Source organism: Colletotrichum jinshuiense, chromosome 14, assembly GCF_051148585.1.
Source record: "Colletotrichum jinshuiense chromosome 14, complete sequence".
NCBI classification, from domain to species: domain Eukaryota; kingdom Fungi; phylum Ascomycota; class Sordariomycetes; order Glomerellales; family Glomerellaceae; genus Colletotrichum; species Colletotrichum jinshuiense.
Window position 1 is genome coordinate 288860 of NC_139307.1, and position 18651 is coordinate 307510.

Consider the following 18651-nt stretch of genomic DNA (forward strand, 5'->3'; position numbering starts at 1 on the left):
AGGCCATCTCTTTTACCTGTCTGCTCGCCAAGCGCAAAAAGCCTAGCTAATAGTAGCTATACACGAACGCCAATATGGTGCGGAACAACCCTGCTGAGCCCTTGCGTCAACGGAAAATGATCATGGACCGTGGCGCATCCCTTCACATTCGGGCTGATGTGGTCGCTTGCGTTCATCAAGATGTTAGCGATGACCACGCGACACTCATAGCCATCAGGTTCAGGTTTTCACCTGTCAAGTACAGTCGCAGAGCTCGTATGGCGAATATAACGCTGTCATTCACAGCCGAAGGGGATGCACCGAAGGTGTTAGGTATCGCCCCTCATGGAGGCTTCCTCTTTCATCATGAAAGGTCTGAGGAGCGGACAGTGACAGAGGCAGCAAGTGGTGTACGTCGTGGTTTCTTTCGTTGTACTATTCGACAAGGAGGAAATCGGCTTTTCTTCCACGACCACGCTTACTCGAGTACAGATCGAAATAGCAGGACTAGCAGCAACCACAGGACTGTCAGGGGGCGTTAAATGGTCCCAAACGATCTACACGGAAAGAAAAGGATCTACGAGACTGCTTGGTGAGATTGTCTCCCCAAATCCCAAGACTGCTCTACGCAACGGAGCTCACTGGAGCCTTCAGGAGAACGAGATTACGCGAGCAGGCATTCCGGAAGCTCTAACCGTGGCTATTCTACTGGGACGCAATGACGACAAAACGCCCGTTTCAATGAACACAGACATCGACGTCAAGTTGAACGGGATTTCTTTTGAAGAAATATTGGCGGGCAATCAAGGAACTGACGATCCCGTTGTTTTCGATCCGAAGTGGACTCCCAACCCTTGGAACGGACTCTTCGGCTTGAAGGATCCCAGCAATAGTAATCTACATGAGTTTTGGCGAAACCCAGATCATCAGCAGGCAATACTTCAATACATAGAGAAGGAATCCTCAACAAGATGTCGTTTGCTCGACAACGTTCCTGAACTTGAAGGACGTACGGCGCCTGAGCCCCCGACTATGGAGACTCCGGAAAATTCTGACGATCTCGTAAGTAAAAGGCAAAGACCTATGTTATTCGATTGAATTTCGGTCTTTTAACTCGCTGGTTTTCCAGGAAAGATTTAATGCTGCAATCAAGGAGGCAATCTATATTGAACTTTGGAACACCACAGGCGTCCAACCTAAGACTCCGGGTGCATTGCAGGATCGGTGGAAGAGTCTAACGAGAAGTCCGGACAAAAAAGGACTGCCTAAATCCTTATGGCTGAAGGATGAGGTGCTTTCCCAGTTTTCGTGGCTGAAAAACGAGGAGAAACTTCCCGAACCCGTTTTGGAGTGCGAGCGTCAACGTCTTGAAAACAACGAAATGGTGGATGCCAATTCTGCAAGGGCTCCCTATGACAAACATACCTCTTGTTCCATGTTGTGAGTCTTCAGTTCACAAGACGGAGTGCAGGACACTAATGGGCTTATTCGTGACTTTCAGGGTTCGCAAGGCAGAGAGTCAAAAGTCCTTCAAGGTGTTTCGGGATCTCAACCATGAGCTTTTCGATGAAGAAATGATCGGTTTGATTGGCGAACACTTTGGCATGGAGAACTACTACAATGACTTTCGCCGATTTGACTTTGGCTGTTGCGAGATCTTTGAGATGGGCAAGGGTCGAGAGACCAACATCCGTGAGCGATGAACCATAGACCTTCAGGATAGAGCGTACAAGCTAACCATTGCGTACAGTCTACATCATGCAGACTCCGTACTACAAAAGTGGGTTTTGGTCGATGTTTCTGGTTGGGAAAGAGGATCCTGAGGATCCCGGCCGGTCAAGAAAGTTGTCTGGTCTAATCCAGAGCGGTGCCGATGTGAAACTGAGGGGCATTCTTCGCAATGTGGTTGAGAAAGCTGAGGAAGCAAGCTACCATCCACTGCTGCTCCCATATCAACTGTATGTTGACCACTGCAGAACTACATCAGAGCAGTTCGACGATACTCTGCATAAAGTCGAATTCGTAGAGGAAAGCATCACGAAGGCGCTTCATGGTGAAAAGCCACCGATCTATCAAGTCCAGGGCAAGGTTGACAACGATGAAGACCCAGAGACGAACCACTGGGGGCTCGCAGGGTTAGGGAAAACGTTACACGAGGCTAGCATGGAGATTACGGAGCTAGTTCGTCGCCGGAAGTTCGAGGATGATCTCTCGGAAGCACTCAAGAAGGAGCTTGACAAGGAAAGACCAGCTCAAAATCCGATGCTTCGCGACCTCAAACGCCGCCATCGCTGGGCAAATGCTCATCAATTAGATATCACCGGAATGCCCAGTAGGGTGGACAGTTTGAAGACTCTCGTAAGCTATCAACTTTTCTCTTATGTCTATCCTGAATAAAAAGCCCTTGGGTGCGAACGCTACTTATGTTATGAGCTAACTCAATTGTTAGCTGTATTCCATGATCGCCCAGCAAGATAATGTCGTTTCAATCAAGCTAGCAAAAGAAGGATTGTCCGATTCAAAAGCGATGAAGACACTCTCGGTGATCACAATTCTCTTCTTGCCGGGGACGTTCGTTGCCACAATGTTCACAACCAATGTAATATCTTTCGAGAACCCAACTGCAGAGACAATGGCCTACATTAAAGCTGTCGTTCCACTTACTGTTAGCCTTATGATTCTCTACGGGCTGTGGCTTTGGAAGGAACCCGAATGGTCACGAACGCGCCGAAGAGGGAGGGACCCTGAAGCGTGCCTGGGGCGCGTGAGGCATCCCTTTAAAAGCTCTTCTGCAGGCGACAAGAAAGGCAAACAGTCTTGATAATCAATTGACGTGAATGAAGATCTCGTCGCAACCACGTCGCATCTTTCTAAGCGGGTCAAACCGTTGCACGCGTCTCCGACCACTTAGCATCGCTGGCTTTAAAGATGAGGTAGGGCACGTTGGATAGATGCAGAGAAGGCCGAATAGAAAAGGCTCAATATTAAACGAAGAAAGAAAAAACAATTGAATCAAGGAAGAAGAACGATTGCACAACAACACAGGCGGGCTCTTTATATCCATTGCACCTTACATTCACAAATATTGGTGGCACCAGCAGGCAGGGAATAAATGAACTGCGTCTTATCTCGGCCGTAAAATCCTCTCAATAACTTATTCGTTGGAATTAGTAGTCTGTATTCTGCCTCGCTAGAATCTGCATTACAGACGCTTTGGGATGCAGCCGGCAGCAGCTTGTCTACCTGTGTTGTATTTATTCAAGCGCAAGACGGATGGACCATTATTACCGGTACTTGCAGAGGAAATCTAAATGCCAACATACTATGTAGGGATAACGGAGCCCCAACAACTACCGGTAAGTACAAAAAACCAGTGAGACTAGTTCCAAAGGCTGGTGACACAAGATCGATAGTCTCATGCAAATCCGAGCGCACCACCGAGCTGTTTATACACCAAATTTAGCGTACAGCCAGGCTTTGCGTCTCTTAGAAAGTTCGTCATTAATTATTTCAAGACTTTTAGCAACGCCTGACCGATAATCGGTTTATAGACCTGTTTCGGCGGTGGTATTTGTTTCGGGGCGGCATCGTTTAGGTTGGAAGCCTGCTGCCGCTTAACCGGTTGTAGCGGCGAATACTAGCGGTGGAGCGCTATCGCTCTTTATTAAAAGTTAATAAAGTTCTCCTTATTAAGGTAGAGGATACCCTTAAAGGCATTAACGGCCAGCTTAGGGTATAGACGGATGGCGTCGTTGAGCTCCAGCCTAGAAGCCTATTTAGGCTGTAACGCTAGGGCGTCTAAATCTTGGTTGTGTGCCTTATAGTTGTAATCATCCCGGTTGTAAAAAGCCTATATAGTATACTTAACGTTGTAAAAGTCGACAAGGTAGGCTAGTTGTTGCAGCCGTCACAAGTTGACGTCAGGCTTCTAGAGAGTGTAGAACTCCCTAGCGTTAGAAGGGAACATGTCGCCGTCAGGAAGGATGACGTAATAATCCCAATAGGCAAGGATGGCAGCGATGCGTAGCAGGGGGTTTTTCAGGCTGCTGTTGTAGGAGCATGCTTTAGCATGTTGTAATTAAAGATCTACCTGCTTGATGGCGCTGTTAATGTTGTAAAGTTCGGCCCGGATGATTACAAACTCAGCATTTAGCTGCTGGTCTTAACGGTTCCTTACGTCGATAAACTCGTCTCGCGCGAGCGGCGCGGATAGTATAGAGGTGACCATGATCGCCGCCGTTGTTGTTGGCGCCATTGATTGCCGGGGGGGAGGGGATTGATGACGGCGGGTGGTGTGTGTGTGGCACAGAAGATGGGTAGGCAGCGGATGCGGTTCCCAGGCTCCGCAGCCAGCCACAGGATACTAGTTTTGCCGCTCCGTTTACGCCACTGCACAGCCACACATACTTCATTCCCTCCGGTCACCTCTGCATTTCGACCCTCTTTGGGGGGACGGGACGGCCCGAGCCGAGATCGCTCATTCTCGCCAAGGATTCATGGCTGTGTCATCACTGTCATGTCGTCCCTTCAATCAGGCCATATCAGCCAGCCAAGAGCGGCTGCACTTGGACGATGCGATGGAGAATCTGGTTGGGGGGCAGCCGTGTAGGAATCCACATCCTTGGTGTTGCTGTTGTCTGCGTGGGCAACGATTGATGCTGGCTGTGGGCTCTGCAGGCGCTGGTGTGTGTCTTCGTAGTGTACCTAGTGTCGTTGTGGTGGGCGCTGTAACCAGCGCTGACCGTGATTATTTGGCGCATTTTCGAGCACGGCTGGACAACTGGGCGCTGCCGCGCCGCATAGACTAATCCCGTTCCCGTCAGAAAAACCAAAATGGCACGGGGGAACATTCGGCTCCAGATGCTTTCGAAATCTTGGCCAACAGGCTCACTGTAACGATGCAAGGATATTTGTCGACCTTCTACCCTTTTTCGATCCCCCGGCGAGACAAGAACGATTACGAAGTTGCTCAGAGTCAACTCGATGATGTAAACGAAGAGGTTTTGTTCACCAGCGTGCTTGAGGTACTGCCTCTGTCAGATCTACAACCAATGCAGGAATATACCAAAAAGTGTCTTAATACCATGAAAATGAGCGATCTCGACGATTCATGGATAAACAAGGTGCTATCTTATACATTCCTTGTCAACTTGGTACTTGAGACGAAGAAGGTTGCTGGCAATTCCAATGACCCTGTTTTCGTGTACCGACTGATTACACATGCTGTGTTCGTCAAGGTGTAAATAAAAATATCTGCCAACCTATAGCAGAGATGAGCAGACTTTCCAAGTTCGGGTTACATCGTGGGTTGCGAAAGGCGAGCTGAATTATGACTTTTACATAAAGCAGAAGAAGCAGTTACAGGAGCTTTGAGGGAACATTCAGGGTATGCTACGTAAAGATGACCGTAAAACACCCTTCCCAGAGGTTAAGATATTCTAGCTCTGAAAATAGAGCAATATAGGGTTTTATTGGAATAACGAAGAGTAACTTACTGTGGTAAAACTATAATATACACCCCTTGTCGGGTTCTACCGCCTGTTCCTCCATCAGCTACTTGCCCAACCGCCCTGCTGACGCCTCTTGTCAGCGTCAGAAATGCAGCGTCACAAACCACGTCATTACGTTGTATGCGTTGTGATAAACCTTCCTAGCGAGGCATTTGGGCTCGCCTAACATACTGAATTGAGTTCTGCCTTCACAAGACTGGCCTACTCGGGATTTCTAGAGCAACTTTGGGGCTTACAGAACCCAGGACCGGCCTTGCTTCTATGGGCCTTAGGCATCAAGATGGTGATGGCTCCGCCTGGTCGGCGTCACCACCACCAGCGGCGCTGACAGCGGCTTCGAGGTGTTCTCCTCCTCGGCCCGCGACAGGTTCGTCAATCCTAGCGCGCTGTTCGGCGGCAGCCACGTAAGCGGCTCCCCTACCTGTATCGACGTCGCGAAGGGAGCGGTTTAGGGGAATGAGATTGGCGTTGCGCATCCCGACCAGCCGAGCCAGGACCAATGACGAGGGCTTCCTGTTGTGCCAGTGGCACTTGGAGAAGCGGGCCGCAAAGGGGGTTAGCAAATGAGCCCAGCGCCACCAAAAACAGACATTGACGAAAGCCCGTGTGCCTTCCATTCGTAGTCTGGGCTATCGTCCGAGTCCGAATCTGGACCTGGCGACGGTACGGTGGTGGCGACAGTCGTGGCGGGAGCGGCAGACTGCAGGGCGAATTCCGTGGCCGACCACGACGAGATGTCGCCACATAATTGCCTGGAGGTGTGGCGAAGTTCGAAGAGGTATGGGAGTCGGAGGACTTTAAGAGCGTCGTTGACGGGCTCTCTGAACGAGAGTCGCAGCGTTCTATAGATAGAGCGGACTCGTGGAGACGCAGGGCTTCGCTTGTGTCGTTGTTGACGATAAAGGCGTGGGCTAAAGACAATATTTTGTTACTAGAAAGGATAATATTAGAGCTTCTAAATAACAATAAGGAGGGGATGGTGACGATAGCAGGAGAGGGCGGCGAAGAATAAAGGCTATATCTGCGGAATAGATTGCAGCAGAGAGCGTGAGCGACTAATACATAGGCGAATATAGAGACGAATCTGAGGACGCGTGACTGCGGTGGCAGCTCTGGTGTGAAGGGGTGTGAGGAGGCTGCTAGGTGGATGATGGCATGAAGCTCGTGGATGAAGTGAGATGGACACGGGGTGCGCAGAACTGGGGCTGGGTCATGGCTCTCAATGAGACTAGACGGCGATAAATGCAGCGAGAGAGAGTCGGAACTGGTGAGGGATCTGACATGGATGCATGGCTCAATCTATTGGATCTGAGACGGCTAGCATATGGGACTGGTCGTATGACGATGGCCATGTCGATGGAGGTTGCGAGTGGGATGAGTCGAGAAGATCTGGGATGCGCACAGACAAGCACGCGATAATGGAGCTTTCTGATAGGTAGATCGCTCACGGCGGCGACGATGGACATCTAAACTTGTCGTGATGCTGCAATCTGTCCTGGCAGCTTCGCCTTGCTCGCCGTATGGACTTACTTATCTGGGCTGACCGTCTTCGCTGCACACTGTAGCTAACGGGCGAAAGTATAAACACACCTTTGCCTTCTGTCCATAGTTAATGAAACAAGCCGTCTATTTCACACTATTCCGCCGCGTGTGAGAGTATATTCGGGCCTGCGACAGAACCTCTATGGGCATTTTTGTCGACGTGTTAGCGTCAATGTCGCGCTTGTGGCCGCGTTGCCGAGGGCTAAGGAACCAGGATGAGTGTTGAAGTCGGAGCTGGGCTGAGAGAAACGGCTCAATCTTGGCTCTTCATTGTACTTATATGTGTCTAGACACCTTCTCGCTGCCTGCATCCCTGCATACGTCGCCTCCTTGTCTGTTGTATGTTGTTGTTTGCTGACCAGCAACCAACCACACATGGACCGTAGATAGTGGTCTGCACTTCGCTATGACTGTTTGTCCGATCATTATGGCAGCCTGTAACCAAGCGACCTGCTGATCCAGGTCTGCAGTTTGGTTGATACTGCTACTGCTGCTGCTCTCACTGTCGTCGACGATGGGTTTCAAATAAAACAAGGATAGGTGAATAGTTGTAGGTTGGGTGCTAATACTTCGATATATCGGCGTTGTTAGCCGAAATGATGGCTGTTTAGACAACAGTCCTGCCAATGTCTCGAAGGAGGGGAGATTGAAAGAGTTTTAGTACCACAAGCGAAAGATATGATGATGCTCCATGTTGGATGACGATGGTATGCGGGAAGAGCAAGCAGGTGGTGTCTATCTACCTGACGTGCCCGTATTTTCGATCTGGACATGATGTACCTGACCTGTCTTGACAGCGCTGCTGCGGGCGGCGGTACATGATTTATCTCGTTCATTAATAAGCACCAGAGACATATCTTGTGGACAGAAAAGGAGCATCTTCTTGACCATCCAGATTATCTTCATTGGTTGTCCTGTATAGGCCGTTTCATCCAAAGTAATATCTCAGCGCCCAATAACACACCACCTTTCACCCACCACCAACGCCTCGACAACACATCCCACCTCACCTACCAAGTCACCTCGAACTCATCTCACACCTCACCTAGGCAGCTTCAAACTCGCCTCCCTCGCCAAAAACCTCACCTTAGAGTTAAGTACCGGACCCATCACCCATGCTACGTCACGCAAAGACAGACCATTCACATGCCCCCATAGATAAGCAGATGCACTCGCCTCCTCTCCTCAACTCTGCCGGGGCTCCATCATGACGAGCCACCGACACAGGAGTTTGCCGGACGGTATTTTGACCTCGAGAAAGATCACTACAAACCAAAGACATCCTCCTAGTCGAAGCCAAGTCTGTTGTGCTAGACACCGCCGTGGACGCCCCTACAGTCGGATGCAACACTCCCCGCTTCTGTTAAAAGGATATCTAGTGTTTACCAGCGTCGAGAAAGGCCTGCTTCAAATCATATATTGGAACAAGTGTCTCCTGGCTCCTCCGTCCCAATGCCGCTTGCCACGACCGAGGCTTCTTCGTCGTTTTCGAGAGTTTAGCGAAAGCTCTGTCCCAAATGGAAGTAGACAGGCCGTAACCTTTTGGTTTACGCCCACTACACCCGGCCTTGTTGAGCGTATCTCAGCCCGAATCCCGAGACAGTCAACAATAAGACACAGGCACTGCCCATTCTCGTCGCTTGGTTAGATCTTGAGTCGTAAAGACAGGGCATTGGGCACCTTTGGGGAGGCGATGGTTATAAAGTACGCTGAAGTGACCGCCAAAGGCACACCGCCCAGAAGTGCTCTTCTAGGTATGAGTACGAAAAGAGTTCCAGCCGCCCCGCCACCCTCGGCTCCGCCATCAAAACTGTCTGCGTTGCCGCCTAAGGCTGCCGGGTCTTACTGTCGTGCACCGTTGATGAGCATAATAGTCATGGCATCTCCGAGTCGTGATCCTCGTTCTCGTCTGGGTGGATAAAGCACTACTCCGTTACTCAATGGCGCCAATGCCTCTGATGTCTATAATAAAGGCGAAAAATACTCATGCTGCTTTAGTTGATGGCACTGATACCTTCAGTCAACTTGAAAAAGGTTGTAACGGGAACCCACAAAGACCACCGAGCACCGGCCTTCTGATGCTCCATTTTCCCTTATCAACGGGACTTGGCCTTGGCACTCTGTTTACTTAACTAGTCATCCCGAATTGCAAATCAGACTGAGAAGCTAAAGACGTCCCTATTGCGAAGTGCAAAGCTGCAAGCATGCGCTGAGACCAGCTCTCTGGCTGTCCCACGCAGCTCTTCATGTCGCCGCCCTAGTAAATGATGGCCCCGTGCCCCTCGTACCATCGGGTAGACGCTAGCTAGCAGCCTGTCCTGACGCGGTGGCTCGCCGTAGTCAGAAGGCGTTGTCGCAGAACGATGTGAGGCTGTTGCCAACTATTCTGCCCCGACAGACCACCTGCGGGCCGCTGTCATTCTGAATGACCGATCGGGCCACATGAGGTTGGAGATCGCCCCACACGAACCCGGCCAATATAAGCCGAAGTCGTGTAGTATACCTACCTAGTTTAGATGAGTCAAGCCAGTTTCAATTCTGAGTTGCTTCCGCTGGGAAATCCTGCTTCGTGATAGATGCAGTAAGAAAATGAGGTCGGAAGTCGTGGCCGGAGGGGTCGTGTGGTTTTCCAACATGAACTCACCTCGGTCGTAATTTTCTGTAGAAAGATCTCGAGCTTGGTCCTGATATAAGTGCCGATCAAGGACAAAAGCGCGCTCGCTACTTGCACATGCCTATGCCGCTGGTGTGCCTATGCCGAGCGAGACGGCTTGTTAGGCGACGGGCTGCCGGTGCTTGTTGTTTCTCGCTCACTTGCCTGGGATCATGTTCGGTAAAGCAGGAAGCACCCTCTGGACTTTGACACGCGTCAATGAGCGAGTGGGAGGTGCTCCAACCAACCACCAATGCACTGGCACCCGGTATGTAGTAGTGCAGTTGCGTTGCACTAGTGCACCGGTGTCGGCAGCAATACAGAAGGGGGAGTTGGACTTGGCTGATGATCAACAAGCTGGTTACCGAAGGAATGAGGGAAGAGGGAGAACGACCGACCTTTACACGAAACGACAAACGACGCAGAGACAATAATGCCCTATCGTAGTGTGCGTGTGCGCCGTGATAACAATTTGGACTCCGGAGAGTGCGGTTGCTGCCGACAGAGACGGTGTATGACATTTGTTTTATTGCCCTGCAACGAACGCGAGTAGACTGCGGGGTCGTTATTCCCCATGGTGCGGGCACGGCGGCATTGCAAGGCACGGGGAAAAGATGGAGAATCACAAAGTACCTTTCTTACCTTGGGTCGCGTGTGGCGGGAATCAAAGTACGTAGCGAGAAGCGACGTAATAGTAAGAGTTATTACTATTCAAACGAACTGTAAATTAATTACGCAAGAGCTTACTAAAGAGTTATGGATGGTGTTTAACGGCGTTGTTATTTCAAGCTTCACAATTCTTAATTTACGTTTACAGTCTAGGTTGGTTTTTAGTCCATGGTATATGTCAAACCTGGCCCGCGTCTCATCACTCAAGAAGTCGGACCGGCAGGGGTGCTGGTCAACACTGGTGTAAGCAGAGAGTGGTTGCAGCTTGAAAGGTGCGGGCGCGTTGGTGAACTGGAAGGCCTGTGGCTTCGGTCGGGCGTCTATGGTAGGATGTCATGGGACCTAATGAGTCATCGCAGCTTGGCGTTAAGACAACAGCCTATAGTCGAAGGACATAGAACGGCTGACGGGCGCTTTGCATGCACAAGCACCAGTTGGAGCACCGTGTGATGCTGGCGACTGGTGTCGGGTGTACATCGAGCGGTGTTGCCGAATGTTGGTTGCGTACCGATGGAATGACCTTGGATCAATGCACCAATGTGAGGTGTGGATCGCGTTGGAAATGTACCGGGTTAGCAGCAGGGCGTGTCAGAGAATCCCAATCGGCGTTTCCGAAATACCCCTGCCGCTTCTCCTCCTCCTCCTCCTCCTCCTCCTCTATCCCCTCCCCTCTCACATAATGGTCAGTCACGTTACCACGCGTGATCTTAGCAATGGATGACCGCGTACCCCTGCTACTTAGACGCGTTCTCGGACAGTAGCCTCCCGTCTATAAAGCGAACCGCTTGCCCTCCCGCAAGATTTCCATCTGGCTTCCACTGCACTCTACCACGATCTGATCACGCTTTGAAATTTACAGGTATTCGGCTACAATTTTACAAGATTACACATCATTCTCTTCTATTTCTTTTCGTACCGCAAAGCAAGAACGTACCATCCGAAACTGCCCTCGCAAACCAAGCCTTCGACTTATCGTTCCATCAAAGACACAATGTCCAACACGATTACCCCTCGATCGAACGATGACCGCAACGTTGCCGCCGGGCAAAAGTACCCTGTTCCTCAAGATCCCCCGTACAATGAGCACGAGCTCTTCGGCGGGCCATCGTTGACGATGCCGGCGGCCAACCTTGTCCTTCTGTGAGTCTTACTATACCTCACCTTGTCAAGCTCCAAGGGAAGGCGGTGTAAATAAGACGAGAAAAACAATAACTATGTGCGCTACCTTCTACCATCAGTTAAAAATACCAAAGGAGACGGCCGAGCATTCCCAAGCGATACAAGACTCGAGCCAACTGCCCCTGACGTCCACGAAACGACAACCCAAGCACCGCTGATCGCGTCCAGTCCCGGGTGACTGTCGTACGGAGTACGAATGAGCTGAGAAGGATAGCGCATTGCATCACGCAGTAAAGAGCAAAAAAACAATAGGGGCAGTGAGGTAGGTCCGTCGGCCTTTTCCATACGACGAGGAATAGGCTACACGCAGCTCTCGCTTTAGGAAAGGCGATGGTCTCCTCCTTGCTCGGCGGCTTGCCGCTTAAGGTCGACGCGACTCCCAGCGAGAATGGCTACGTTCCCACTGGTGAGGTTCTCAAATCACTAACCATAGCTATTCAAGACCGGGCGGCACATCCGGCTGGGATTGCGACACAGCCAACGTCCCTGATCAGTCAACCGCCAACCCTTCATCGATTTGCCCCGGCATTCCAATGCAGCCAGAGAATCCTCAATATCTCTGCTGGAATTGCAACACAGTCAACGTCCTTTATCAGTCAACCGTCAACCAGTCATGGACATACCCCGGCATTCCAATGCAGCCAGAGAATCCTCAATATTTCTACAACACTGGGTTGTTTCTACAGGAGCCCCTTGGCGGAGACTTCTCCATGGCTTATGGTTTAGGTGCGACTGGAATGAATTATGACAAAGGTGCACCAGTCAATACTTACCCCAATACGGTCGACCTCGATGGTTATGGCAGTCCTGAACTTTCTCAGTATGTTCTTACGCTCCGTCTTTGAGACCTGAGTAGTATGCTAACATACAACAGTGACGCCATGATGAAGCGGGCAAAATCGAACAATTTTTGGTACACGTATGACAGGAACAAGCATAAATGTAGAATATGCGAGCAAACTTGCCAAAGACTGGAAAATCTCAAACGTCATCTGAAAAGCGACGCGTGCAAAAAAGCATACGAGTGTCTGGAAAAGGCTCCATTGAGGAGGGCCTGGTACAAGGACTTGATGGGATAGGCTGATCGGCTGAGATGAAGAAGGGATGCTGGTGCTGTAGCATTGCCTCGGTGGACTTTCTCGGGCGGGAATTAGGGATTGGACGCAGAGCTAGAGTGATGCTAGACTATAAAGCGAGACAGGGAGTTGAAGCGGCGTTGAGCTGGGACTGTCTCAGTCAACTGTCGGCTTGGGAAATTAGCAGGAAACTTCTACGGCAAGCAATGGCGGCAACTAGTCTGCCTTTTACCGCAGCTTGAATACACAAATTCGCTCTAATCAATTGCCCTTTGACTACCATTTTAATTCGTCTTTTTTGTCTTCTATAATGCAACCTATAGAGACGGCGTTGTGTACTGGGCTGCCCTTATGTCTGTTGATAATTACAGGTTAGCTGTGGCATACTTACACTGATTATAATTATAGTTATAAACCATCGGAAACAGCTGGTCTACACGCATTTAAATAATACTTTGTGACGAGAAAGCTTACAGCAGGCATAAGAGATTTATAGGGGAAAGTGTCTTGTATTCTCTATAAGTAAAAGGACGACAAAGAGCTTGTATAAGTAGAGATCCTGGGTGTTATTTCGCGACAATTGGGACCTAATTGCAGACGGTTTTAGCGGGGGGCGCTCAGGCCAAGCGGTGATTTTTGGGACAGGATTATCTAGAACAGGGCCGTCGCGGTGATTAGTTGGTTCTTATAAAAGAAATCAACCCTAGGGTTCCAACCCCTAGGGTTCTAACAACCCTAAAAACAAAAGAGGGAGGGTTACTCTAGGGTTTAGAGTTAGACACTACTACTACTACCACTACTACTACTAACTAACAAACTAATAGACTAAAAGTAATAAACTAACTAACTATAACTAACGGATTAATAACTAATTAACCGAGTTGCTATATAAATAAAACGAACGAAAGGATAAAAGAAAGAAAAGCAACTAACTAACTAACTAGACTATATAGTAAAGTAAATACTACTAAAGCCTTTACTTCCTACTAGCTACCTCTAGACTAACGACTAAGTAAATAACGTCTGTTATAGCTAGCTGCTACTACTAATATTACTAGAGCTAGCTATACTTACTACTACTATAAGCTAATATATAACCAACTATAGAGGGACCTACTAGTATTAATATAGGTAGAAAGGGTTAAAACTTAGAGATTTCTTAAATTTCTTTAGTCGCTATTAGCAACACACACTAGACAGCCTAATAACAGCTAATTACTTAATAGCTAAGTGCTTAATAGGTAATAGTTAAATTCTTTTAGTCGCTATTAGCGACTTAAACTAGATAGCCTAGTAATAGCTAAGTATTCCTAATAGCTAATAGCTAGATTCTTTTAGTTGCTATTAGCAACTTAAACTAGATAGCCTAGTAATAGCCCGCGACCCGTTTGTGCCGGTGTGCCGCCTTGCGCTGCACGACGATGCGCGCATCCGCCGTGCGCTCGAAGCCGGCCGGGGCCCCGAGACGAGCTTTGGCTGGCCAGCGACGCTGTCCCGCCGCGTGCGCGACATGTGCCGCCTGCATCCCACACTCACGCCCGTCATGAACGGGACGGGCAGCCGGACGTATGCCCAGCTGGCGGCCCAAACCGGCCGCATGGCACGCAGGCTGAAGGGTGCGGGCGTTTCCGGCCCCGCACACCTGGTTGCTGTCTTGTGCGAGCCGTCCGGCCATGGTGTCGTCGCTATGCTTTCCGTCCTCGAGGCCGGGGGTGTTTACGTTCCCCTAGATATCAACCTTCCCGCCTCCCGTCACGCAGATATGCTCCGGCTGTGTAAGCCTACCCTTGTGCTCTTCCATGCGCAGAAAGAGCAACGTGTGAAGGAGTTGCTGGACGCCGTTGAGGGGGGACAAGGAGAGGGAGAGCGACTGCCAGCAGTCCAGGTGGATTCTGACTCTGGTCTTGATGATGATGATGACAAGAAGGACAATGACGACTTATCTGCCCAGCCCGCGCAACCTGTCATCCTGCTCTTCACCAGTGGCTCAACAGGCACACCGAATGGCACCCTCCTGACTCAGGCCAGCTTTACCAACCACATCGCGCTCAAGACGCAGGCTTTTGACCTACAGCACGAGTGAGTGCTGCAGCAGAGCTCCCTTGGTTTTGACATGGCCCTCATCCAAACCTTCTCAGCCCTCGCCAACGGCGGCCGCCTCGTCATCGACCCCAGCGACATCCGACGCGACCCCGTCGCACTCGTGAGCCTGATGCGGCGCGAGACCGTCTCCATGACCATTGCGACGCCAACAGAGTACTTGGCCTGGAACACTCGGCCGCCGACGTGCTAGCACAGGGCCGCGCCTGGCGCCTCGCGTTCTCAGGCGGCGAGCAGATACCCCTCCAACTCACGACCGAGTTGCGCCGCCCGTGAGATGCAAGCCAGGACGGCTACAGTAGGGATGACGGAAGACGTCGGCGACGGAAATCGACATACCATGACTACAAGCTTGACCGACGACTTTCATTGCGGTGATTGAGTATCCTCCGAGGCGGAGGAAGATGTCGTCGATGCCGATAGCGGCGGGATCAATGTTGAGCATAGCTGCCAACACTAGGTGCAGCATACGCTCCGCCTCGGTCACGGGGGCTCGTTTGGGACGTCTCGACCCAATGAGCATCTCCGCCAGCTGTTGGCCTGTGAAGGCGTTGCCAATGGTGCGGATCTAGCGACGGTCGGTTTTGCTTAAGGTGTTGAGCGGTATCTACACGACAACAAAATAGACGGCAGGGACTATATAGGCTGGAAGCCGCTCGGCAAGTGTATATTCCACCTTAAGTGAGGTTTTTATAACCTGTATAAAGCCTAGTTTAGTAGACTTGTTGAAGCTGTTGAGACTATTGCTCTACTGCTAATATCGATCTAGCGTCTTCCCCTTTAGGCGTAATCACCTTAACGGTGATGATGGCTGCCTCTAGAAGATACTCTTGTAGATGGAACTTGACTTCCCTAAGGTTGATGTAGTAGCCTTACACCTTAAATGTAGAGTCGTTACACCAGATATAAATTAGAGCGCTATTGTCGTTATATTACACCAGGTCTCTAGTTCTGTAAAGGCGGCCTTGGCGACCCAGGTAGCCGCCGGAGGGTACCCCCTGTGTCAGCTACTGCGGATCGCCCACAAAAGACGATGCCGTCTTCTCTTCATCGTGTAGATAGCCCTGGAATAGGATTAGTCTCTCGACAAGCAGCTCACCTACAGCCCCAATTGGTCCAAAATGATCCAGGTCTCCAGGCATTGTAACCCATGATACTGATCCAACCGCCACGCCAATCTTGGCGTCTTGTGATCTCGATACGTCCAAGATGTTAAGGGAGTTGATAATGGAGCACTCTAATCGACTTGAACTGCGACACGCAGAAAGATGCATCATCATAATCATCATCGTCATCCTCGTCATCCTCGTCTTTGGCCAGAAAGCCGGAATAAATGCCAACAAGACAAGTATCATCGTCGTCGTCACCACCATCATCATAATTATAATCGCCGCCGCCGCCGTCGTTATAACCATCAGCACCATCAACACCATCGCCATGATATTCACCATTTTCGTCGTTGTTGCTGTTGTCGTCGTCATCCTCAACTTCGCCCGGAAAGCCGAAGTAAATGCCACCAAGACAAGTACTATCATCGTGATCACCATCAACACCGTCGTCATCATCATTGTCGTCGTTATCCTCATCTTCACCCAGAAAGCTGGAATGAGAGCCACCAAGGCAAGTGCCATCATCGTCGCCATCGCCATTATTATAATCATGCTCACCGTTCTCACCATCATCATCGTCATAAACATGGTCATTTTCGTCATCACCCAAAAAGCTAGAATGAATTCCACGCGGACAACTTTCATGTGGGCCCATAACATGACCAATCCTCTCACAGTCTTCGTGCCGCTCGACGGCCCGGCTCAGCTCGGCGAAACCAACACCTATATCCCCCCTTTCACTCGCAGTAGTATGGTTCTTTAAGGCAGCAATTTCAGACAAGCTTGCCTTGGGGACGAGCCCATAGGATCGAGCCAGCCGGTCCACCGCCTCAGTGGCGACGGCCTGGGGCGGGCCAAGAAAGGGTTGGCCGACCACCGTCGCTATACGTCCCCTAACATGCCCCAGCAGGTTTCCAGCCACCGTTCCAGCAACCTCTGGTACGCGTCGTAGGAGCTTCCATTGAGTCGAGCCATCATCATCGCCTCGTTGCTTTTGGGATCGAGCGGGATTTGGATGTGCGCCGTCCTGGCGGCTCGGTCCCACGCTCTGCGGGCTCGCTCACTAACGAGATACCGGCCCAGTTTGGCGTAGAAACCCAAGGCCAGCCGTTCATCCTCGCCCTAGATGCCCCTTGACGGTGGAGCTGCAGGCGTCGCATATACGCTGCTATGACAATGCTGCGGCAGAGACCTCAAGTCTTGTTCCAGATCGGGTGGTTGCGGTGGAGACGGGGTAGGGAAGCGGCGGACGTTCTCGCTTGTCAAGGACTGACGATAGCAAATGGTAGTGTCGGAAGACTCGTCTGGGGTCGCAGCATCGTGTAGGGCGTTCCAGCGCGACCCCGACTCACACCTGCTAGGGTTGGTGTATTGCGACTCGGGACGTGCGCTTCGCGTCTGCGAATCGGTCGCAAAGAGCCAATTGGGAGGCCGGTGTTCGCAAGTGTCGACATCAGTCTGCGCAGAGGCGGCTGCAGACTCGAGTAAGAAGCCGAGAAGTCGCGGACGAGGCATGACGGAGAGCGGCTGTGGTGCCAAACAGCTACGGCGCTGTGGTTGTTCCGGGTTTAAGCGAGCAGTGCGATGATGCTGATGACGAGGACGATGCTGGCCGCCCATTCCATTCCGCCGTCTTATACTACAATCCCCCAAGAGAGCTCGTTCTAAGTGCTTTGCCGATCATGTTTGCTGCTGTAGGTCGCCAACTAGAGACCAACTGGTTGGTTCAAGCAGCTGTCGCCTGGCGATGGTCATGCTGACCGGTTGGAGATGCAAACAGACGAACAAGCCTTGGCAAGCCCATGATGGCTAGATGCCAGCCGAGTCGACCAGGTGTGCTGGCTGGCTATTTGCATTTTGCGCGATTTAAATGTTTGCTTTCCGTGGGAAGTGGAAGGCGGCCGCGTTTTCCATGTCCGTAATCACATCTCTAATTCACCCGATCTCTCTCTTCAGGCGCATTGCTTGCTTGCTCGAGCAGGTTTGCTAGAAGTGGGTTGGTTCATGGCCCGGTGGTAGCCATACTGGGGAATCTACACCGACTGAGAGGTTTACTGCCCATTAAAGCGTCGAAAAGACGAGGTATCTATAAATGGCCTAGTAGAGACAACGGTCACATAAAGAAGGGTTGCAGCAAGATGATGGAACAACTCTAGAAACGCTTGTCAGTGGGACAGCGACTGAAGCTGGCCAATAAGAGAGAGACAGAAGTGTTAGAGGTCTTAGCACCAAGTGAAGAGGTCGACAGCTAGTGAGATGAATGAGGAGGAGCGTCCATCCAATAGTAGAACCTATCCATTATTGGAGTCCGCATACGACTTGTTCTAAGTGAGGCAGCAAGAGTGAGGTGGGTGTATGCTTGTGTCTATGCGACACCTATCCCTGACCGGCGAGACGTCTGCTTGATGCTGGCTTGCCATCAATCCGGGGTTAATGGTGATGCGTCGACAATGAGGAAATGTCATGCATTGCCTTGCGCCAATTGCCGGGATTGCGCCAGTCATGTGTAGGACCCTTGCTGATGTCTAGTGACAATGGGAGCCCAGATTTGGGCTCCCATTGTCACCGGCCCCACCATGCCCACCCGGGATGGCCCTCAGCCATAGGACCTGGGCTACATCTCTATTGACTTTGACAACCAAGAGTTTTACTTTATTCATTTAATTAGAAGAGATGCAACGAGAGTTGTATCTATATAAACTGACGCTATAGACTGCTATTGTAATGTTTCAATACTGCGCCTTAAGTGGCTGTAATTGCAAATAAGGAGCTTGCGGCTGTGGATTTATGAGTCGTTTCAGTTAAGATGGGAGATAGAGGGATGGAGGAGGTCT

The 18651-nt window shown here is 50.7% G+C and overlaps 3 protein-coding genes across 3 annotated transcripts; all 3 read left to right on the top strand.

Annotated features, from left to right (window-relative positions):
* Positions 1-74: 74 nt before the first annotated feature.
* Positions 75-2800, top strand: EsH8_XIV_000039 (uncharacterized protein; the record flags this gene model as incomplete). Its single annotated transcript, XM_083273900.1, has 6 exons — positions 75-389; positions 472-1041; positions 1109-1419; positions 1481-1671; positions 1730-2337; positions 2429-2800. The coding sequence occupies 6 exons, from the start codon at positions 75-77 to the stop codon at positions 2798-2800; spliced, it is 2367 nt and encodes a 788-aa protein (XP_083120565.1).
* An 8544-nt stretch (positions 2801-11344) lies between these two features.
* Positions 11345-14901, top strand: EsH8_XIV_000040 (uncharacterized protein; the record flags this gene model as incomplete). The annotated part of the gene is made up of 5 exons (XM_083273901.1): positions 11345-11493; positions 11975-12352; positions 12407-12445; positions 13974-14687; positions 14784-14901. The coding sequence occupies 5 exons, from the start codon at positions 11345-11347 to the stop codon at positions 14899-14901; spliced, it is 1398 nt and encodes a 465-aa protein (XP_083120566.1).
* A 1016-nt stretch (positions 14902-15917) lies between these two features.
* EsH8_XIV_000041 (uncharacterized protein) lies at positions 15918-16769 on the top strand (the record flags this gene model as incomplete). Its single annotated transcript, XM_083273902.1, has 2 exons — positions 15918-16566; positions 16624-16769. 2 exons carry the CDS (start codon positions 15918-15920, stop codon positions 16767-16769), a joined length of 795 nt encoding a protein of 264 aa, XP_083120567.1.
* Between the last annotated feature and the right edge of the window lie 1882 nt (positions 16770-18651).